At 38.5% G+C, this 23,949-nt stretch overlaps 1 protein-coding gene across 3 annotated transcripts in view; it reads left to right on the top strand.

Annotated features, from left to right (window-relative positions):
* The first annotated feature begins 6,412 nt into the window (after positions 1-6,412).
* Positions 6,413-23,949, top strand: part of ZDHHC21 (zinc finger DHHC-type palmitoyltransferase 21) — a 70,641-nt gene continuing 53,104 nt past the window's right edge. The window contains exons 1-4 of one of the 3 annotated variants that reach the window (XM_037142757.2): positions 6,413-6,857; positions 9,080-9,225; positions 12,518-12,648; positions 21,105-21,303. In XM_037142757.2, coding sequence (XP_036998652.2) covers positions 21,150-21,303 — 154 coding nt within the window. In that variant the 5' untranslated portion in view covers positions 6,413-6,857; positions 9,080-9,225; positions 12,518-12,648; positions 21,105-21,149. Of the gene's footprint in view, positions 6,858-9,079; positions 9,226-12,517; positions 12,649-17,946; positions 18,025-21,104; positions 21,304-23,949 lie in introns of those variants that run through there. The other 2 variants (XM_037142756.2, XM_037142758.2) reach the window with 2 other exon arrangements.

Here is a 23,949-nt window from a genome sequence, read left to right as displayed (position 1 = left end):
TGTTTGTTTTATACATTAGGTTCCACTTATAGGTGAGTTCATATGGTATTTGTCTTTCATCGATTGGCTTATTTCACTTAGCACAATACTTTCCAGTTCCATCCATGTTCTCTCGAATGGTATGAATTCTTTCTTTCTTTCTGCTGCATAGTATTTCACTGTGTAAATGTACTACAGTTTTTTGATCCACTCATTTACTGATGTGCACTTAAGTTGCTTCCAGCACTTGGGTATTATAAATAATGCTGCTATGAACATTGGGGTGCACAGGTTCTTTTGAATTGGTGTTTCAGGATCCTTAGGATATAATCCTAGCAATGGGATCCCTGGATCAAAAGGCAGTTCCATCTTTAGTTTTTTGAGGAGATTCCATATTTTTTTTCCATAGTGGCTGTACCAGTCTGCATTCCCAGCAACAGTGCACTAGGGTTCCTCTTTTCCCACATCCTCTCCAACACTTGTTGTTTGTTGACTTGTTAATGATGGCCATTCTGACTGGTGTGAAGTGGTATCTCACTGTGGTTTTAATTTGCATCTCCCTGTTGGCTAGTGATGTTGAGCATTCTTTTGTATGTCTATGGGCCATCTGTATGTCTTCCTTGGAGAAGTGTCTGTTCAGGTCCTTTGCACATTTTTTTTAATTGGATTGCTTGTCTTCCTAGTGTTGGGCCATATGAGTTCTTTATATATTTTGAAGATCAAACCCTTGTCTGAGGTATCATTGACAAATATGTTTTCCCATACAGTTGGTTCCCTTTTCATTTTGCAGATGTTTTCTTCAGCCACGAAGAAGCTTTTTAATTTGATATAGTCCAACTTGTTTATTCTTTCCTTTATATTCCTTGCCCTAGAAGATATATCAGTGAAGATTATTGCTATGTGGGGTAACTGACAATTTACTGCCTATGTTTTCCTCTAGGACTTCTATGGTGTCATGACTTCTATTTAAGTCTTTTATACATCTTGAGTTTATTTTGGTGTCTTTCTTTCTTTCCTTTTTTTTATACCAAAGATAATCATCTTATTTTGACTGTTGTATCTAATAGTTCTTTGCTGCATACTTTAAGGTCCCAATTTTAACTTGTCTTCCTTTTCTCTATTTTTATAGTCTTGTCTTGGCAAAAAACCCAGGGTTCCCACATTTCTTTTTGCCATTTTTATTACAATAAAATCTTTCAATGACAATCTCACTTATCAAAAGAGTTTGCTATCATCAAAATGGCCCTATTTTTAATGTGTTCCCTATATTGAACCAGGGTGGAAATTTCCCTGGTGCTAGACCCATTTTACTTTTTTCTTGGAGCTCTGTTAATTCCACTTACTTAAAATTGTTTTCTAAAATTACTGCTCACAAAAATAGTTTTCTCAAGGCTAGGTAAGTATTTGTTAAAAAAATTAAAGATCTTTTTATTGCTAAAAATCTTATGTACTTTTCACAAGTGAATTATTAGCCCTTCAGGAATACAAATTTGAGTGCTGACAACTGTACTGATCTTCAAATGGACTGCTTTTACAAGGCATTTTGACATCATAACTAAAAATTTCTGTTTCACAGAAGAATTTGACTCCACATTTAGTGCTACCATTTAGATATCATGGTATTTAACTGGTGAGAAACAATTATGATAAATGTATATGTGTATTACTTTTGAAATTTAGTAGGCCAGTGAGCTCTGAATAGAACATAAAAGAATTACAGTTTTCTCTCAAAGGGTCAAGTCTCAAGTTATCTGTCTTTGGTTATATATATTTTTCTGGAGTATATTTATGCCATAAAGTTGCCACAAAAATAGTTTTTAAAAGTACTCCGCCTTATAACTTGATCCAAATTTCTCCAAAGGATGAGGGATTCCGGTGACCTGTCCAAAGCACACTTCCTTTTATTTTGGAAGACTGAAGCTGATGAATTTCGTGGCTGGGAATGGCAGCTACTATACTGTGCCACTGACACAGAAAAGGAGACCTCTTTCCTGAAGAACCTTGGCTTTGAATCCTGACTATGGGTAGCGTTCATTATCAAATGGGTTGTTAAAACTTAATGAGTCAAGGACTGCCAGGGACAAGCCTGTAGCCTGACAAAATAAAACTTATTGCCTTGCAAGGAGGGAAGGCACCAGCAAAGAAGGAGCAAGGCATCTTCTGTAATTTATCTTCATCTTGAAGATAATCTAAGAGAAGGAGAGATCTGGTTTGGATTAGCTGTTTTGAGGTGGGATTAAGAAAGAGGGAATTAGCTAGGAATTGGGTGCTATCATGAGGTGAAGGTGGCTGAGAAATTGAGATTCCCTAGTAATGCATGAAAATAGCAAGTGGTCCAGGGCATCATTGGTCAGTCATCAGCCAAAGAGAGGTCGTTATGGTAATGCGTTATATAACTGCTGCATGACCTTGGCAGAAACAGCGTTTGATATTAACCGCAGATGGCTTTATCTGTACCTGTTCTCCCAACCCAAAATTAGTGGCAGGGCTTCTTTTCTCATTTCAGTCCAAGCTGATTGTCATTTGCACTACTTGTCTTTGCACTTCAAACAGATTTTAACTCTTTAAAATCCTGGACTCTAAACTCACCTGATCATTTACCAGGATACATTTTACCACTGGTACTTCACTAACTGTGAGCATCTCAGGCTCATTTTCATTTAAGTTAATAGAAATCTCTAGAGCCTTGACTGGTGTGGCTCATTTGGTTGTGCATCATCCTGCAAAGCAAAAGGGTACTGGTTTGATTCCAGGTCAGGGCATATGCCTGGGTTGTGGGCCCAGTCTCCCCGATGGGGCACTTCCGGGAGGCAGCTGATCGATGTTCCTCCCACACAGTGATGTTTCTCTCACTCTCTTTCTCCCTCTCTTCCCCTCTCTGTAAAAATAAATAAATGAAATTTTTTAAAAAGAGAAATCTCTAGAGCAAACATCAAGCAACCCTGAAAAGCTGAGACAAAGCCATGTGGCTTCACTAACAGGTTCCAATTTAGGACATTAGAAACATTTCCAAGTTCCTGCCACTGTGCCTTTTAAGGGTGCTACTGCCCTCACTAATAGTCTTTCCAGATTAGATTACTCTCCTCCAAAAGCTTAATGGCTCCTCATTGAAAATCACATTGTATTTGAAGCTCATCAGGATTTGATTCTGTTCTTCCTTCCCCTTCCCCTCTCTATCTTTCCATGTAATTTGCATTTGAACCACACGAGGTGGACCACTGTACTTTCATCCCCCTATGCCTTTGCTTACACTTTCCCTCATTCTGGAGGGATCCTTTGATCTTATCAAAATCCCATTATCACTTTTCTGACATAAGAACTTTTCTCTAGGAAGTTATCCCGAATCACCCTGCTGACACTACTGGCTGCTTCTTTTGCACTCCCATAGCGCTTTGCTGGTAACTGTGTAGCACTGCTTTTCTGTCTCCCATGTACACAGTAGTTTTTTAGAGTTATCCTTGTTTTTGAAGAAAAAGCTTACCTACTTTCTATGTTGTAGGACAAGTCCTTAACCTGACGTTCACAACTTCGCTGTGGTCCTCTGAAGATGTGGGAAGGTGGAATGCTTTGTGAAACTTCATATATAAATATGTATGTACAAATTTACATAATTGTGTGTCAGTGTGTATGTGTGTATACTTGGTTAAGAAGAGGGCCGACAACTTTCCACAGATGTTAAAAGACATGTGTAACCCAAAAGAGGTTAAAGACTACTGTTAGAATATCAGACTATGGTGGAATGGGCACTCTGCCATTCAAACAGATGAGGAAGATGACTGTAAGCAACCAAGACATCATGAATGTGCATCAAATGTGGGTGCTTAGGACATGATACCCAGATGGACAGGTGGAGAACACCATCCACCCAAAGCCGCCGAGGGCTATTAGCCAGTACTGATTAAACTCTGGACTGTACTTGCACTCACTTTTGGAAATTGCAGTAAAATCCAGCCCTTCCCAGTCATGGCACAGAAGCACAGGAGTTGGCTGAGCTTGTCCACGCAAATGTCCTGACTATGCCTTTGTTGAGAAGCCAAGTTGGCAGTGGCAGCCATGCTACTTGTCCTTGTCTATTTTTTCAATTCTCAGATAAGTATTAGTTTGATTAATAATCATGTTCCATCAGTCACAGGCACCATGAAGTAGACTAGGCTTGTGGAAGGAAAAAAATAGTGCATGACATACATCTTCTCTCCATCCTTATAGTAAATAGAAAAACTCCCCAAAAGATTACATGGTGCCACATCTCTCTAAGCATATGGGTTGCAATACAAATAGTCATGTTTATCATGAATGATAGAACTAGATAACTTGACTTTCAGTATAAAGAATAGATATAGATAGGTCCTTGATAATACTTCTTGACTTCCCATGCTAAAAAGGCTTGTGATTTGCAGAATGTTCTTCCTGCTACTTCTCTTTCCATGCCTTTTGAAGAAAATTCTCTGTGGTATTGATTTGGCCAAAAAGAAACAAATTAACTCATAAGAAAAAGCTTGAAAAATATGTGCACTTTCAATTGTCATGTGCATTCATGTGCCTGCCCACTAATTCTCTTTTGGGCACCTGATGAGGTTATTTGCCACAAATTACTATGTATCACAAGGATATGCTAAGAGATTAACATTATGCAACTCAGTTATGTGACTGTAGGAGGTAAAACTCAACATATTTCCTCTTCCCCTAAAGTGACTAATTATCTGCATTATTTCTTTTTGAACAAACCAAGTTACAAATATCCTACTACATAAAATGCATTGTGAAAATCAAAGATAATTCTTTCAAAAATAAGCGTCATGGCCTTCTAAGTAGTTATGCATGAATTGAGCACTTTATTTCTTAATCTGAAAGGCAGAAAAACTTGCATATAGACAAGCATTGAGTTCCAACTTGCATAAATCCCAACCATTGAGTTCCTTTGGAGGTAATCTCTAGTTCCTAGAGACTATACACTAGGTTAATAATTCTAAACCTTGAGTGTCCACTAGAAAGCCTTGAGCGTCACTTGGAAGCCTTGTTAAAATGCAGATAACTGGGATTCACCCTCATGTTTCTAATACAGTAGATCTGGGGTGGAGATGGAGAATATGAAGCTTCTCACGAGTTCCCAGGTGATGTCAATATTGCTGGTGTGGGGGCCACACTTTGATAACCACTGACTAGACCTCTAAGGTTCTAAGGTGTCTGTAACTGAATGAATTCAGAAACTAGGACGAAACACATTTTAAAATACTTAGCAAGACAAAATAACATAAGGGACCAGAATAAGCTACAATGTGTGTAAGTGCAGTGGTGAGAGAGGACTTTGGGGTGGCAGGATTTGAGCTAACTCCAAAGTTTGGACAGAATTAAGATCATCAGAGTGGAAGATGGAGGGCATTCTGGATGGGTAAATGAACCAAGTTAGTAGTTACAGCTAAAACTGGCGATGGTGGTAGGGACCACTTTGTGAAGGGCTTTCAATGACATAGTGTAAGGAGTTAGATTTTATGCAGCAGGTCGTGCTTCCATCAACACGTTATCTCCTGTGGCATGCAGGCACAAATATTTACCTGCAGATTATGGCAATCATTTTAACCTTCCCAAACTACTGTTCAGTTGAGGTGAGGGAGGAGATAGGAGGGAGGTTTTAGTGTTTCACTGGTGTCTGATAAGATACCAATTTACACTGGGAGGTGTATTATTTGCTATCGTGGGTCCATTTATTTTTCCTAGGTTGCAGGATGGGAAAGCCGGCAACTTTTTTGGATGTCTCTTGAAATCCCAAGAAAATTTATTTGGGTCTGAGTTTAGGTTGTTGAGAGGAAGGAAAAATCTTGGCTGGGTGGGGTAACATTGGCTTTTGCCCCATAGAGAGTCTGAAGTGGGCAAGACCATTAACTAGAATCCGGTGCTTTTCAGTCTTTAAGGTGCGGATGTAGTGATCATCTGGAGACGGTGTTAAAGGCTGATACTGACTGAGTAAGCAGGACTAAGACTGTGCATTTCTTACAAGTTCCCACAGGATGCTGGTGCTGCGGACTACACTGTGAAGCAAGATATCACAGGAGATTTAGGACGTTAAACTGGCCGGTTGAGCAACTCGTCCTTAAAGGACGAGGGTAAATGTAATCCTTTAAGAAAGGCTCCTTCCTCGCCAGTCCCGTGAGAGAAGGAGCTGGTGAGGGTGTGGGGACAAAGAGGTGGTCGGTCCAGGCTGAGCTGGGAGGGTGGCACGGGTTGGAGGTGAGGGTGGGCCGAGGCGCCCGGCGGCTTCAGGTACGAGTAGTAGGGTGATGGGAGGTCCAGCCAGGCGTGGGGCCGGCCTAGGTCCAGGCGCGTCTCCTCCAGCCCACGCCGCAATTTTTGGTCTTTCGGCCCTCGGCGGCTCCCATCGCTGCTCTCGGGCGTGCAAAGCGGGTCCCGGCCGGCAGTAGCCCGTCCCACCGCGGCGCAGGCGGATCCTTACCCCGCCGACTTGGAGTACGGGATCCCGGAAGCGGAAAAGGAGCGCGGCCCGCCTGGGCGGCGGAGGTACTGGAGGAGGAGGAGCTGGAGGAGCCGCAGGCGGCCGCAGGAGTGAGGGCGGCGCGAGGAGAGCCAGCCGGTGTCCGTGAGTGTGTGCAGGCGCGGGGGCGACGAGGCCACCCTTCCCTGGGCCCCGCCCGCAGCTCCTCCGCGCCCGCCGCCCTCACCTGGCCGCGCTCCCGCCCCGCGCCCTGCCCCCTCCCTGCACCTGTCTCACGCACCCGCGCGGAGCCTCGGGAGTTCTGGGTGCCCCGCTCACCCCTGGCCTGGCCTTCTTCAGAGCATCTTCAGCCAGAACTGCGACTGCCCGCCAGCTGCTCCTCCCATTACCTAGTGGTGGGAGAGTTCCTGCTCTAGTCGAGGTGGTTTGGGTAAGGTTTTTCTTTCTTTCTTTCGTTTCTTCTTCTTTTTTTAAATTTAAGTCTGAATTTCTCGCCTGTGAACTAGTGTTTACCTCTCTGTACCCCGGATCCGAGACCTGCGCGCAGGCATCTCGGATTTATGCTACCATAGCCTTTCATTCATTTCCAGATCGCTGGGGTGAGACTGTATAGGATCAGTAGGAGAAAATAGTTTACTCCTTTATTGACCTTCTGCCTCCCTCTCTTAGATCCTAGAGTGGTTTTGAGAAACTGGCTCATAAATGGCAGCAGTTTACACTTGTTACCATTCACTATAACAGGTCACTGGATTTTAACTGGCCAGTCCATTCAAAGTTGTGGTCTTTCTCAGGCTATATTTGGGTCACGTTTTATGATCCAGTGTGAGTCAGTAGAGGATGTCTGTATTTCTAGGACTGAGAGAACCTGACTAGTTATTACTTGAAAATATTGCAATATAGTAATCCATCAAAGTACTAGAGGAAAAAATCAAGGTCATTGTGGGCGGGTAATAAATCATAGTGTAAAGTTACAGTCTAAAGTGAAGAGGACTAAGGACAATTAAGCAAAAGTTAAAAACGGGTCATATGGATCTTCAGTCTCATATGCTAATATATGTACTTAAAAAATTTGTAACTTTCCTTGTGGTGGTAATAATAGTAATGGTGATGATGATAAGGTAGTATATGCCGTCCCTGGACTAAAATACTTTTTATGTAGCATCTTGTTAAAAGTCTTTAAACTTTTAGATTTGATTTATTTTAAGATAAAACTCAAGGAGGAGCTTTTTTTTGCTTAGTTATGTCTTAATATCAAAAAGGTTTCAAAAGACGAGATGAGACCAGAAATCAACCAGAAAGAAGGAATGAGATGAGATTTGGTTTTCTGGATTTTGGTGCCATTGCTGTCACAGTCCAGCTGCGGGGTCGTGGGTGCTGTTTTCTCATCTATGCTAGGGAGTCAGGGTGAATTCTTTGAGTAAGGCTTATTGGCTTTTCCATGCTTACTTGGCTTATGTATGTTTGTAAATAATTTAAGACCCTTTAACTTGTTAAAGGTGCATTTAAAACATTTACTTGAGGAAATGTTAGCAAAATTGTATCAAAATGTAAATTAAAAATGTATAATTGCATCCTTTTGGAATAGTGGTTTGTGTAGTATTGTGCTTTTCCAGAATTCCTCATTTTAAATGTAAAGCAATAGGATTATATTAGGACCCTTCAAACTGTTGTGATTTCTGTTAAACTTAACATACTTTAGAAGTTGTAGTTGGAGTATATGAAATAGACCAATGATGATAATTGTGTTACATTCCCTATCTCTAGGTTGTTTTGTTTTAATAAAAGTAACGAGCATTTTAAAAAATGCATGCACACAACCGTTAGCTTAACAGGTAGGTTCTAAAACAAGATAATCAGTGAATCGTAAAATTTTTACTTGTTTGCCCACTGCCTCATTTCTTTAATTCATGAGGACTGATTCAGAACTTTTGAAACGAGCATGGATAAAATAGTGCCATGTATTAGCGAAGAAATGAATTGAGAAGCCTAATGTCTCTGTGGAGCTTTTTTCTGGCATTGTAATTGAGTGCGAGTCAGAATCTTTTTCAGCTCAGAAGGCCACGTAGTGGTGGTATCAGTACCACCAGGGGTAACAGGGAAGGCAGAGGAAAAGCTATTTTTATTACCAGAAAGTTGTTCCCTAAGCCCAGTTTTACTTTTAAAGAATGACGACTTTTTATTTAGTAAACTATTGGGGCTCAGATTCAACTTTTAAAATGCACTAAATATAAATGGCATTTTAGCATTTAGTAGAATAAGCAGTGCATTAATACTGCTCCAAGTTGAAAACGTTTGAACTAGTTTGAATCAGTAAAGAATATAGGTGAAAAACAAGAGTGGAAAAACGTCTGTCACTCTTGTTGTCAGAACAGTGATTTTCTGGTTGAGAATCATTGGTAAATTGGGTTATTTTAGTTTAAAAAGCCCATCTTCATAGACATGAGGTAGCACTGCTCACATTTTCACCAAATCTTCCTGGAGGACTCAGCAGTTGAACTAGAATTCCTTACTTCAGTTACGCACTCCTCATTAGCTCCTTAAATCAGGTCATGATTTTTTCTCATGCTTCATTCCATAACTCACCAGGCCTCTGTTTTTACCTGAAAGATCAGATTTAGTTTGCTGGCTTCAATTCAGTTCTCTCTGTTTTAGATTACTTCTGTATTTCAGGATTTCTGCTTGAAGAGACTTCATGTCATCCTCCCGACATGCTTGCAGCATGGTATTAGCTGAAGGGCTGTACCATGTGAGGTTTCTCGTCTGTGACAAGTAGTTCTCCAACCTCAGTGTTATAGAAAGTAGGTAACCGGGGTATGATTAAATCGTGGCACCACTGTAATGATGGGGACCTAGAATCATTTTTTGTTCTGGAGTTTGTAAGACTAGAAGTAGAACTCATCATTAAGTTTCCCTTCCTTTCCCCTCTTGCATACCCCTGTAAAGTTACTGTTTTTGGAGGTGCTTGTTTGCTAGGCATTTTCCCATTTAAGCACAACAACCCAATGAATTAGTATTTTTATCAGCATTTTACAGATGGCTAAACTGAAGCTGGAAAAGAAACCGAAGAGTCTGTGTCATAATTTGAATACAGCTCTCTTTTTGCTATTTGTACTAAACTGATTTCCTACTCTGCTGAAATATACTGAACACTGATGTGATAGTCAAGAAATCAAATACCTCGTTCGCTAATTATTAATGATATTTTAGATAGGATTATTAAATTTGACCAGTTTTCAGAGTAGATAAAACCAGAAGTTAAATAGCTGTGTAAATATATATTTAAAGGTATATAGTTATAACTTTGTTTTTAGAACTTTGAGCTGAATTACAGGTTTATGTTTTATATATTCATATATATTTTAACAATTCTCTTTTGACCCTATGGGGAAAACTGTTTTCCTTTTTTTGGTATGCCCCATAAATTGTTGATTATATTCTTTTAGACACAGCAATGTTAACAATATTTAGTTAACAGCCTTGGCTGGTGTGGCTCAGTGGATTGAGCGCTGGCCTGTGAACCAAAGGGTCGCTGGTTTGATTCCCAGTCAGGGCACATGCCTGGGTTGCAGGCCAGGTCCCCAGTGGGGAGCGCATGAGAGGCAACCACACATTGATGTTTCTCTTCCTCTCTCTCTCTCTCTCCCTCCCTTCCCCTCTGTCTAAAAATAATAAGTAAATAAAATAAAATAAAATAAAATAAAATAAAAGAATATTTAGTTAACATTTTATAGCTATGAAAGTTTGAGATATTCTTTGTTATCCTACAATTTCCTAGGTTTTTAGTGCTAACATTGCTTTTATACCATGTAGAGGAGATTTGATTCCACAGTGGTTGTGATATTGTTGAGCTGGGTGAGATTTTCATCTCATTTTGTATATTACGGCTCCAGTGAAGCTGTAATAGCTGTGAGCGTAAAGTAGGATTTCTTTCTTGATTTTAAGCCAGGGAGTGCGTGGGGTTTGACTCATGGGTGGTTGACCTGTGCTATTACCTGATACCGTAACTGACAGAAACTGCTGTGCTGAAACATTGGAAAGCCATTGTAGAGTCAGAGTCTTCACGGCATTATTGACCTTGGCCATGTTTCAGAATATTTTGATGTACTATATTTAATTCTGCCTGAGGTTTTTTCTAGAAGATGATGAATTCATTGCTTTCCCATTAGAGCAACAGTTCCTTTACTCGTTCATTCCATATTTTGTCTTTAAGAAACAAAGGTACAGCCAAGGAGACCACTTTAAATTAGCTTAGAAAGTTAGGGTAGAACTAAATTACATTTGACAATCTAACAATCATGGACCATAGAAAAATTGACTCTGGAAGTTAATAGTTTAAAACAAGTCTCTAAGGGGAATGGAAATGTAATGATAATTATTTTGTTGTATTTTTTATATGTAACAGTTTCTCATTGTTATGGTAAGCAGTATACTTAACAAATGCATAACTTGTCCTTTAATTCCCGTCTTGGAGAATGGCACCACCCTTCCCCTAGTCCCTGGGCCAAAACTTGGGAACCATCCTAGCACGTGCTCTCTGCTTCTAGTTCACCAACTCCTATGAATTTTACTCATAAGAAAAAAAATGTTCTTAATTTTCCTTTTCCAACATGCCTCCTATCTTAAGTGTTCCATCCTCACTCCCACCCCTCCCACTCTTCTTATAGGTTACCACTTGGGGGGGGCTTACTGTATGCCCTCATGTCTCATGTGGGTGACCAGTGAGCCTGTCTAATTTCATTTAGTCAGTCTTGGAGCCTTATCATCCACCTAAGTCCATTCTTGAAAGTGCTGCTCTTTTATCCAAAATGCAAGTTTCGTCATGGCATTTTGTGTCAAATTCTTCAATGGTTCCCACTGTGTTTAGGGTGAAATCCAAACTCATGGGCATAGTTTTACAGTGTTTTTCACTTTTAGATCATTCTCTACTTGTGGGTCATGAAATAGTATCAGAGTTTATTACATACAGTAGGGGTAAATATTTCATTAAACCTCTTCAGTTATATATTTCATACATGCAGTGTATACTTATAAAGCTCATATATTTGTGTGTACAAGTAACATTATAAAAATGTTTTTTAGAGTGGATTGTGGTGAGGATGGACATAATTTGTCTCATCTTTCCACATGCAGTGACTTATGCCATTTCAGCTTATTGGGATTTTTTGCCTGCTTTTATACCTTTGCTTATTTGCATCTTGTTCACAAGAACCTCCATTCTTCATTTACCTAATTCACAGATTTCGCCCTTTCCGGAAATCTTTTCCTGGTGGCAGTTTACAATAGTAAATACATTTTGTATTGCAATCTAGTATACACATAAATTTTCACATAAGTGAAAAAAGGTCCATGAAACAGTATCCTACCTGTAATGACTTGCTTTCTTTCCCCCTTGCCCTCTATCTTACCTTGTCTTACATAGTGTTATTTTTATGTGTTTATTAGCCTTTCTCCACTGAGGATAAGGTCCCTGTCTGGTATTATATCTAGCACCAAAGCACATATACAGAGTCCATAGATGTTGATTAAATTAATGGAATATTGAATCAGTGTATGCTTTCTAGAACTCATCCCAATATTAAGCCTTTAAGCTTGAGCTATAGAAACTAACTTTTATGGTTGCTTTTTTAATGGTTTTATTACAGAAGTATAACTTTTTTCCTTACACTTTAAAACTTGCTTCTATTTTAAGCTCTTAATTTTATGTTTATCAATTATGATTAGATAGTTCTAGTAGCTTTACATTATGATAGACATTACATTGCATTTTGTCCCATTGGTGATCTCAGAATTGATTGTCGTTTTGTGATTTGTGGTCAGGAAATTTGACGAAGCCCAAGTGCTGGATGCATAATGCTGATTTGTTTTATGGGAACTGAGTGGTTTCAGATGAGAGAACTTTTCATGTGTAATGGGAATCAAATGCACATTTTTTAGGGGTGGTGTGGGATGTGAAAGCACAGAATAAGGTGGAGTTGAGTTGTCTTATTTCTGAATTTGTAACTTCATAATTGACATTTTTATGGTTAGATTATTTAGCTGCTTATGATTTTCGTCTTTTTGAGAGATAATTATTTGTTAAACCATTAATAGAGTCTTATGGAAAACTGTCATTGAAGAGAAATCCATTTGTTGGAATGCGGTAAAAAGAGAATGAATCAAGATCAAACATCTAAATGCAAGTACCAGAAGAATCACAACACGTCGCAGTGAATTTGCAAGTGGTGAGTCTGTTTAATTTTATGTGGGAATAAGTTTTTGAATTATGTGGTACAGTGTCCTTAGTTCTTATGTTTAAATGTATTTAATAATTGTTTATTTGCAAAAAATCGTTATTAAATTTCATATTAAATTTTAAGCATTTCCCTTTTAAAAATATTTTATTTATTTGTTTTGAGAGAGAGGGAGAGGGAGAGAAACATCAGTGTGCGGTTGCTTCTCACACGCCCCCTACTGGGGACCTGGCCTGTAACCCAGGCATGTGCCCTGGACTGGGGATTGAACCAATGACCCTTTGGTTCACAGGCCAGCACTCAGTTCACTGAGTCACACAAGCCAGGGCTTAACTGCTCCGGCCCGTGGAGCAATCAACTGGGGCTCGACCACCTACCTAGAACAAATGAGTTGGGGGGACAAGAGGCGCGAAGAATGGCAGCAAGACAAAAGATTCTGATCAAGCTGCAAACTTTATTTTTCCGAACTGGGTATATATATAGGGGGGAGGGAGAGGAAGGAGATTAGGTTGCTTGCTATTGGCTAGCTTGAGACAAAGACGGGCCCGCTTATTGGTTATTTGGGTGCAACTGGTACTCGTGGACACCTCATGTGCCTGTAGCCGATTGGCTTGGGGAGTGCATGCACACCTCATGTACCTGTAGCCGATTGGCTTTGTGGCGCGCACAGGTTCCTGTAATCAATGCAATGTTTTTAGCTAGAAGCCAGGTGTAAGGTTCCCAACACTTAACTAAATATTTTCTTAAATAAGGCATTTTTTAAATAGAGAAATATGATCTGTAAGTAATACAAGTTTCAGAAACATCCTTCTAGATTATAAATCTCACATGGATTTATAGCTGATGCTTCTGCATAGTGTTTTTTAAAATATTAACTTTAAAAGTATTTAAAATAAGGATAACATAGTGATAAAGAGAGGCTTAAATTAAACATTTTTGGGGTAAGATTGTAATGTCTAATCAGACCCCCTGGGCTGTCTTTATTTTTCAGTTGGCTAAAAAGAATTTAGAAGTACATATGTTTACTAATAAAGTTAGAAGAACACATTAATACGTACATAAAATGTGAAAGCCTTCTTTCTCTTTGCTCTTTCCTTGCTCATTCCAGTGATAACCATTGTTAAGAGTTTTGGACGTGTCTTCTCTTTCACACCTTTTTTCCTATTCATATACAGAAATTATACTTCTTTTCTTTTTAAATTTTTATTATTTTTATTTTTTTCTACTTATTTTCTGTAACTTCTCCCCCCTTCTCCTTCTCCCACTCCCCTGTTGCTAACCCTCCATGTGATCTTCATTTCTATGGTTCTGCTCCTGATCTGGCTGTCCTTTTAGTTTGCTTTTGTTTTAGGTGTGGTTGTTAATAACTGTGAGTTTGCTGTCCTTTCACTGTTCATATTTTTTATCTTCTTTTTCTTAGGTAAGTCCCTTTAACATTTCATATAATAAGGGCTTGGTGATGATGAACTCCTTGAACTTGACTTTATCTGAAAAGCACTTCATCTGCCCTTCCATTCTCAATGAAAGCTTTGCTGGATAGAGCAATCTTGGATGCAGGTCTTTGGATTTCATGACTTGGAATACTTCTTTCCAGCCCCTTCTTGCTTGTAAGGTGTCTTTTGAGAAATCCACTGACAGTCTAATGGGAAGTCCTTTGTAGGTGACTGTCCCCTTATTTCTTGCTGCTTCTAGAATTCTCTCCCTCATTTTAACCTTGGCTAATGTAATGATGATGTGCCTTGGTGTGTTCCTTCTTGGGTCCAACTTCTTTGGGACTCTCTGAGCTTCCTGGATTTCTTGGAAGTCTATTTCCTTTGCCAGATTGGGGAAATTCTCCTTTATTATTTGTTGACATAAGTTTTCCACTTGTTGCTCTTCCTCTTCCCCTTCTGGTACCCCTATAATTTGGATGTTGGAATGTTTAAAGATGTCCTGGAAGTTCCTAAGCCTCTCCTCATTTTTTTGAATTCTTGTTTCTTCATCCTTTTCTGTTTGGCCATTTTTTTCTTCCTTCTGGTCCACTCTATTGATTTGAGTCCCAGTTTCCTTTCCATCACTATTGGTTTCCTGTGCATTTCCCTTCATTTCACTTAGTTTAGCCTTCATTTGTTCCTCTAATTTGTGACTAAAATCAACCAGTTCTGTGAGCATCCTGATCACCAGTGTTTTGAACTGTGTATCTGAAAGGTTGGCTATCTCTTGGTCACTTAGAATTATTGGCTCTGGGGCTTTGAGCTATTCTTGAGGCGTAATGTTTTGGTCTCTTTGTACCTGTTATATACGAGGGGTGGAGTCTTAGGTGTTCACCAGGGTGTGGGGACCCAAGTCGCTGTGTTGTGATGCTGTATGTGGGGCGGGGTCAGAGAGGGGCAATAGCCTCTGTTTCGTGCTCCCTGGGATTTTGGTCCCCTCTGCTGCTTCCTGCAAGCAAACTTGGCCCCCCTGGTGCCGACTCCCAGGTGTGTGGGTTTGTGCAGCCTCCAGGACCCTGTTGGTCTCTCCAACAAACTCTCTGTGAGCCTAGGAGCCTATCCCGGCACCTCAACCCCAAAAGTCTTTCCAATTGGTGCTTTCAGGCTCTAATTCCCGTCACTGGGGCCCTGGCCTGAGCCGTCTGTGTCACTGCTCGCTCCTTTGCTTGGTTGATCTGTGCTCAAATGTGTGACTGCGGACAGCCAGCCGCCTTGTGTTCTCACTGGGTCTGCCCACTGCCACCCCACGCCTGGGATCCGCCAACGCCACCTGAGCTCCTGTGGGCCTGGGTTGGTCCGGCCGCTTTTCCCTGCGCTGCTGACTCCGCCCCTCTTACCAGTCTGGATGAACTGTTTGTTGTTGTTGGACTTCTGTGCAGTTCAATTTTATGTGTTTTGGCTACGTTTTTGTTACTAAAACTTTGTTGTCTTTAAACTTGGTTGTTTGAGGAGGCACAATGTTTCCACCTATGCCTCCATCTTGGCCGGAAGCCACACTTTTTTTCTAATAGAACCAAAATCATTTCCTCCCCTCTTTCTCCAATACTTCGGCATACATATTATTAATTAGAATTCAGTATTGGTTTATAGGGTTTTTGAAAAGGTAAATTTAAACATCAGGAAATGCAACAATCTTAAGTGTATGTCGGCTGAGTTTTGACCGTTTATAACCTCTGTGTCTCAAACTCATATTAAGATAGAGATCTTTATCAGCACCATGGAGGTTCCCTTCTGCCCTTTCCTAGTTTGTCTTTTTCCACCTCTCCTTTCAGGAAACCACTCTTCAGGCCCCCACCTTCATTCCCCAATAGATTTGCCTATGTAACTTTTTTTTCTCTCAGTACTATATGTGGATAGCTGTGTGGAGATCTAGATGTACCTCCTCCCTGTACTTTTTTAATTCTAGAATTGCAGTGACTTGGAAATACTTTACACTATGGATATTATAATTTATTTAATCATTCCTCTCCCTCTACTTGGACATTTTGGTGTGCTGTATTTTCGTGACTACAGAAGTGCTGTATGCCCTGGCCAGTGTGGCTCACCACCTTTGGTGCATCATAACCAAAAGGTTGCTGGATTGATTCCCAATCAGGACATACTCCTACATTGTGGCTTCGGTCCCCCGTCCGAGCACGTGTGATCTCTCTGGTCCGGGCTCGTACAGGAGGTGACCAGTCAGTGTTTCTCTCTCACATCAGTGTTTCCCTTTCTCCTTCCTCTCTCTAAAACCAGTGAAAAAATGTCCTCAGGTGAGGGGGAAAAAACCTGCTGTATACAACGTGTGTGTATGTGTATATATATCTATGTACACTGTAATGAGTATTTTTTAGGTATTACTAGAAATAAAACTGCTGGGTTAAAGAACTTGCTACTTTAGTGCTGGCTGGTGTGGCTCAGTGGATTGAGCATGGGCTATGAACCAAAGGGTTGCTAGTTTGATTCCCAGTCAGGGCACATGCCTGGTTGCAGGCCGTATGTGGGAAGCCACGTACGAGGCAACCACACATTGTTGTTTCTCTAACTCTCTCCCTCTCTTTCCCTCTCTAAAAATAAATAAAATCTTTAAAAAAAAGAATTTGGTACTCTAATAGATACTGTCAAATTGTCCTCCAAATGATTGTATCCATTTATATGCACACCAGTGTATCCTTTTAAGTCTGTCCTTTCAACATTGCATATTAGGTCTTTCCAAATTTTGTCAATACACAGGGTAAAAAATATGCCTAGTTATTGATGACCACTGGATTTTTTCTTTTATGAATTGTCTAAGTATTTACTTTGCATGCTTCTTATTAATTATGTGTTATTATTTTCAAGGGATGGTTTTTGTCTTTTTGTTTTTGGTGTGCCCAGGGCTTCAGAACTTTTTCCTTTGCGTGGTCAAACTTGGCTGTTGGGTTCCATTTGTGATGGCTTACCTGATTCCAAGATTATAAAACCACTTGCTATTTTCTTCTATTAGCTTTGCTTTTTATTTGGAATTTAGAGGAGAAAGAGAAATCACTGTGAACTGAGGTGCCAGGAAAATTTTTATGTGGAGAGTGTGACTCACATTGACCTTGAAGTATGAATTAAATTTAGAGTAAGCAAAATACTAAGAACATTTCAGAGAGGAGAAATGGGAGATGGGGTATATTTTTCATACTCATGGAATAATAATAAGAACACTGGCTTGAGGTGGAGAAGTCTGATAAAACTGTACTCTCAGAGATATATGTTTTACTAGATTTCTTGTCAATTATTTTGGCTTTTATCATTTTCTAAAATCTGCATTCTGATATTACAGTTTTATGTTACTTTCTTTTTATAGCGACTTGAGTGTTCCTCCTGAGGAAAATGTGAAGTGAAACTTAGCTGCCTGAAAAGGCAAAAAGGGAAGGTAATTTCCTGCCAGAATAGTTTGAACGTTGTAAATATTTATGCAGTCCAGTTTATTAGAGTTGAATGATAATTTCTTTAAAAAAAGTTTGTGCAGCAGTAATTTACATCATTAAGGAAGTTAGTCATAGCACTCAAGTATAGTTAGTTACCAGATATCAATCTTAAAAAAATGTTGCAGAACCAGTATGTCCACTAGTTACATCAAAGTTTGAGTTATGAGCTCACCATTTAATATGCAAATTAATATGTTGGAATCTCTAGCTAATGAAAGTATTTTACAAATGCCACCCTTAAGACGGAGTAGCAGCATCGTGTTGAGTTCGGATGTTGCTCAGGATGTGTAATAGTTTCTGTTCAGCTATAAGCCACGCCTGGTAGATGTTAACCGGGTGGAGTGATCCTGCAGCTCTGGTTTCTGGCGGTAATCTGCTTTGGAGCTCTTGGAAGACCACTGTTTCCTTCTCTACAGTCTAATTGTAAGGGTTATGTGGCACTAATTTTCACTGATCAGGTATTTTTTTTTTTTTTAGTATTCAACGTCTTATTTGCTTACTGTTTTATTTTTCTATTCTTTGCTCACTTTTCCGTGAGGATCCATGTTCTTTTAGAGTTTGTTGTTTACATATGTTTATATCCAGGAAAAATTAGATACAGTTTAACCTTACTTTTTACTGTCTAATGTTTTCTGCTGTGAGGAATCTCTCTCTTTTAGTGATAAGGAAAATTTAATCTCTGATAGAGGAGAATAAAAATAAAGTTTGAAACGTGAATGAGTAATTGATAATTTTACTACTTGTTTTGTTGGCTTGTTTGCTCTCCTGTTTCTAGTACTAATAAATTTAGAAATAAGTAATGAAATTGCTCTGTTCTGTATAATTATTGTAATGCACAATCTGTTTAGTTCTGAATGGAACTGAACCATTAAAAGAAAGTACATGAAGTTAATAATATTGAATATGTCGAGAGACAGAGCCTTCTGTCATTTCTTTCAGCACTTGATGGTTGGCAAGACTGTAAATATAAACATTCTTTTTAATGTTTCTCTTTTTAGCTATGTAGATAGCTTATCATTTTTATTTGAGCTCCTTTAGTTTTTAAAATAATATCTAGCAATAAAATAGCATGTTTTATCCTCTGTGACTTTTCTTGCTTAAATGATACTGATAGGTATTTGAATTTTCTAATTAAAAGGTAACAAAGTTCAACTTTTACTTTTTTTAGAGACCTAGGGTCTATTCATGTTTTAGACTTCATAGGTAAGGATTAATTTAGACACTGTCTGATAGAAGTGGTTGAGTGGTGGTGCATTTGAGTTCCTGTCTTATTTTCTGTGGCCCCAACATTTGTAGGTTTTTGGGATGATAACATAGAGTTATTCTTTTAAAATTAAATAATCCTTAATCTTTTCTTTCTTTGTTCTGTTAGCCTTGTGGCTTTAAAGAACACTGTCAAGGCCTCTAAGAGGTAGTGCCCTGAGGCTCTAATGATAAATTATTCTTAGAATGAAGTAGTTTGGGTTATAAACTGAAAATCTGGGGATCATCTTTGACTCTTTCCTCTGTGACCCATAATATTCAGTCAGTTAGTAAAAGTACTGGTTTGATTCTAACCATTTCTTTAGTTGACTCTTCTCCAAAGCGAATTTTGGCTTTTGTCTTCTTTTACACTAACTGATCTTTTCCCCTTCCTCACCAGAGCTTCAGTAATTCCTTTAAGGTATAAATCTTATGTTAACTCCCTGCTTCAGTAGCTCTCCAATGTCTCAGAATGACGTCTGAGCATTCTAACACAGTACCCCTGTGTACTTTGTGTTTATAGCCCCTTCTCACCACTCACTCTCCACTGAAGATTGGTGGTTTGTGGCGGTAATTTGTGATACCTCCTACAATTTTTACTCTTGTGTACCTCTTGCTTTTTCCTCTGTTTGCTGTGTCGTCACTTTGCTTGGGTAACTTTTACTTGTCTTTTAAGACTAATCTCAGGTTTCAACCGCTGTAGGAAGTCTTACCCTGATTTAACTAGCCCTGTGTTTTGTGCCTCTGGTAACAACTTGTCCACATCTCTGGAATTTACCGTATTGTATTAAATCCTTTTAATGACTCTTTTCCCTATTAGGTGGTTAGTTTCTTTAAGCAAAGACCATGTCTTATTTATCACTGTACCTACAGTGCTTTGCAGGTGACTGCTCTGTAGTGGAGGCTTGATGAATATTTGCTGAACTTGAGTTCAGCTCACTGCTGATGCTCCTGGATTACTGATTCCTGGATACCACTCAGCTGGGTCATACAGTTGGGGATCATTTTAAACATTTCGTTGGTGTTTGAACTTTAGTCCAAAAATAATTATGATTCGATAGTTCTGCAATGGGATCTGGAAATAGCATTCTTACAAGGCTCCTCAGTTGATTCTGGTTTGCTTACAGGTTTCAGAAACATCGGCCTAGTTTGTCATTGTATTATTCCATTGTATTTTGGGTAAAAGTGCCCATAGATCTTATAAGTACTTTATTGTTTAAGCTTATAAGTTATGTCTACTAAAGTATGGACTTCTTTAAAGTAACTTTTTTGGTACCACAGGTATAGAAGTATCTTAACTTTAAGTGGTTCATTGGGAGGCCTGTGAGCACTTTGTTAACACTCAGCTGAAAAAAGCCCCGTTTAAACAAGAGTCTTCTTGAGTTGATAGATTAGTTGGACTTCATTCCATGAATTTAAATATTTTTGGCAGTTTTTATTATGATTTTTCAAAAATAATTTTTAAAGCATTTTACTATGGTTTAAAATAAACTAAATTGCACAAATCTTAAGTGTACATCTCAGTGAATTTTTACATATGTATATATCCAGAAAACACTAACCATGTGAAGAGAGAGAGCATTTCTAGCCCCACAAAGGTTCCATTATGTTTCTTTACAGTAAATAAATACCCCTCCCAAAATCACCCCTCACAAAATTAGTACTGTTTCAACTTGGATGATCATCATTTAGTCTTATGATTTAAACTACTAAACATTTATATACACATATATCTATTTTGGTGGATATGTGGACCCATTTCTTTTGGGTTTACACGTGGAATTGCTCAGTTAAGGACAGACTTGTGTTTAATGTCAGAAAATAGTGCCAATTTATATTCTATGATAGGAGTTTATAAAGAAAATTGAAATTAAATTATTTGAAGTTTATGGTGGAATTTGAATATCCTGAAACTCCCCTTTATTTTCTAAAATGTTTTATTTTGTCAAAAGTATACAAAGATGCCTTGGCTGGTGTGGCTCAGTGGACTGAGCACAGGCCTGCAAACCAAAAGGTCACAGGTTTAATTGCTGGTCAGGGCACAAGCCTGGGTTGCAGGCCAGGTCTTCAATTGGGGGCCGGCGAGAGGCAGCCAATCCATATTTCTCTCACATATTGATGTTTCCCTCCCTTTCTCCCTCCCTTCCCCTCTTTAAAAATACACGAATAAAATGTTTTAAAATATACACAAAGAAAATACAGTAAGTATCATTTTATAGTTGCCACTAAGGTAGTTTTGTTTTAGTCAAATAATATTTTCAATATAAATAACTTTTTCTTTATTCCCTCTCCTTAGGATCGTCCTTCCTTGTGGGTCAGCAGGCAGTTGTAGCGCTACAAAATGGGTCTCCGGATTCACTTTGTTGTTGACCCACATGGTTGGTGCTGCATGGGTGTGATCGTCTTTGTCTGGTTATACAATATCGTCATAATTCCAAAAATTGTCCTCTTTCCTCACTATGAAGAAGGACATATTCCAGGCATACTAATAATAAGTAAGTTTCTAGGTCTTTATTTCTTTATATAATTAAAGTTTTCCCTCATTGTAAATGTTTTTGGAATATAGCATTACTATGATAACCTTTCTTTTAATATTAGTGCTATTAATACTAAGTTATTTCTAAATTATGCAAGTTTTAAAACATGATGTCCTTTATATTCTACTTGGCAGGTTTAGGTAAATGTGATTATCTCTGTATCTAACTCTGGAAAATATATAAAGATCATTTTACTTAAAAGAAAAACCGGTATAGTAGTGCTAACTTGTGTGTGTATTTTTGATATTTTTGTTATGTACTTATTGCAAATGTAGGAGTTTTAAGAATGAAGATGGCATACATTAATAAAAAATGAGATTTTTACGATTTAGATATTATTATTATGTTCCTTACAAGACTTGGAATCACTACATAATATTTTCTGCTGTAGTTCATTAGTAGTGGCTTGCTTATGATTAATTTTGAAGTGACATATTTTACATGTCCATGGCATTTACCGTTTCCATGTACATGATATCATATTGACCTTGCGAGAGCTGTGGGAAATGTAATCTCTGATGTACAAATGATAACACTGAACAATACTGTGTATTCAGCCCTGGAGTTAGCACTTAAGAATTAAGTTTCCTGTTACAGAGGTGGCGCCCTCTTACCCCTCCCTCCAACAGAATGCCTATTTTTTATTCACTTAAAAGCTAGAATTGTGATGAATGAATCTGTCTTCTCTTACTGTTACTTTGTCTAGTTTTGCATTTTAAAACTTGTAAAAGCACCTAGATTTTTTATCTGCAAATTAACTATCTTAAGATCTGTTGAAAGGAATAATTTAACATCACTAACTCAAAATAATTTTGAAGATAGCCAGTTAGAGTTAATGAAAAAGTTTAATTGTAGAATATGTTTAAAAATGCTGCTTTAATTCAAATATAGTACATGTAGTAATTAAAAGGGAACTCATTAATTTATATAATTATTTATAGGGAATCTCTGTAAATAAAGAACCTGATTTATAACAAGTTTATCAGTTATTCAGAGTAACATTTAAAAGTGGTAATATTAAGATACTCAACAGCATGAAAAAAAGACATAGAAACCACAAAGTAATACACAGGAAGGAATAAAAAGTGGGTTACATGAAGCAGAGAATTGACTCAGTGATTTGGAGCACAATCCAGGAAGAACATTCAGGGAGAGCAGAAAAAAGGAAAAACATCCAGGCAGAGCAGAAAAAAGGAAAAAAAGGATTTTTAAAAAATGAAAAGCATTTTGGACAACATGAAATAGAACAACGTCTGCATCATGGGAATACCAGAAGGAGAAGAAAGTACGCAAGGGATCAAAAACCTATTTGAAAAAATAATGACAGAAAACTTACCTAATCTGGTGAAGGAAAAAGATACACAAGTCCAGGAAGCTCAGAGAGTCCCAAAGAAGTTGGACCCAAAGGGGCCTGTCCCAAGACATATCATAGTTAAAATGACAAGGTTTAAAGACAAGAGAACCCTAAAAGCTGCAGAGAAAAGCAGGTAGTTACATACAAGGGAACACCAGTCAGACTCTCATCTGATTTCTCAACGGAAACATATCAGACCAGAAGGGAGTGGTGTGAAATATTCAAGGTGATGAACAGCAAGGATCTATAACCAAGGTTACTTTACCCAGCAAGGCTATCACTTAAAATCAAAGGGGAAATGAGGAGTTTTCCAGACAAGAAAAAGCTAAAGAAGTTTGTTAACACCAAATCAGTACTGCAACAAATGTTAAAGGGCTTGCTTTAAGAAGCAGAAGAGAAAGAGAAAGAAAAAAAGAACAGAGGAGAAAATAGTCTAACATAAAATGGCACTAAATACGTATCTATCAATAATAACCTTAAATGTAAATGGCTTAAATGCTCCAACTAAAAGACAGAGGGTAGCTGAATGGATAAGAAAACAAAACCCACAAATATACTACTACCGAGACCCATCTCATATGGAAAGAAACAGACTATGAGTAAAGGGGTGGAAAAGGATATTTCATGCAAATATCTTGAAAAGAAAAAATAGCTGGGGTAGCAGTACTTAGATCTGACAGAATAGACTTTAAAATCAAGGCTATGGTAAGAGACAAAGAAGGACACTACATAATGATAGAGGGAACAATCCAACAACAGAATATAACCCTACTAAACATTTACGCACCCAACATAGGAGCACCCAAATATGTGAAGCAAATCTAGTTGGACATAAAGGGGGAGATCGACAGAAATACTGTCATAGTCAGGGATGTAACACCCTATTGACCTTAAAACCCCATAAATCTTCTAGACAAAATCAACAAAGAGCCAGCAGCTTGAAACAACACACTGGATCAAATGGATTTAATTAATATTTTCAGAGCCTTTCACCCAAAAGCAGCAGAATAGACATACTTTTCAAATGCACAGAGAGTTTTTTCTAGGACAGACCACATGTTAGGACACAAAACAAGTCTCAATAAGTTTAGGAAGTTTGAAATCATACCAAGCATCTTCTCTGAGCACAATGGTATGAAATTAGAAATCAAACACAAGAAGAACACTGAAAAACATGCGAAGACATGGAAGATAAATAACATGTTACTAAACAACAAATGGGTCAACAATGAAATCAAGCAAGAAATCAA

Source organism: Artibeus jamaicensis, unplaced genomic scaffold, assembly GCF_021234435.1.
Source record: "Artibeus jamaicensis isolate MK-2021 breed Jamaican fruit bat unplaced genomic scaffold, CSHL_Jam_final scaffold_1964, whole genome shotgun sequence".
NCBI classification, from domain to species: domain Eukaryota; kingdom Metazoa; phylum Chordata; class Mammalia; order Chiroptera; family Phyllostomidae; genus Artibeus; species Artibeus jamaicensis.
This window is presented reverse-complemented; position numbering and strand designations above follow the sequence as displayed.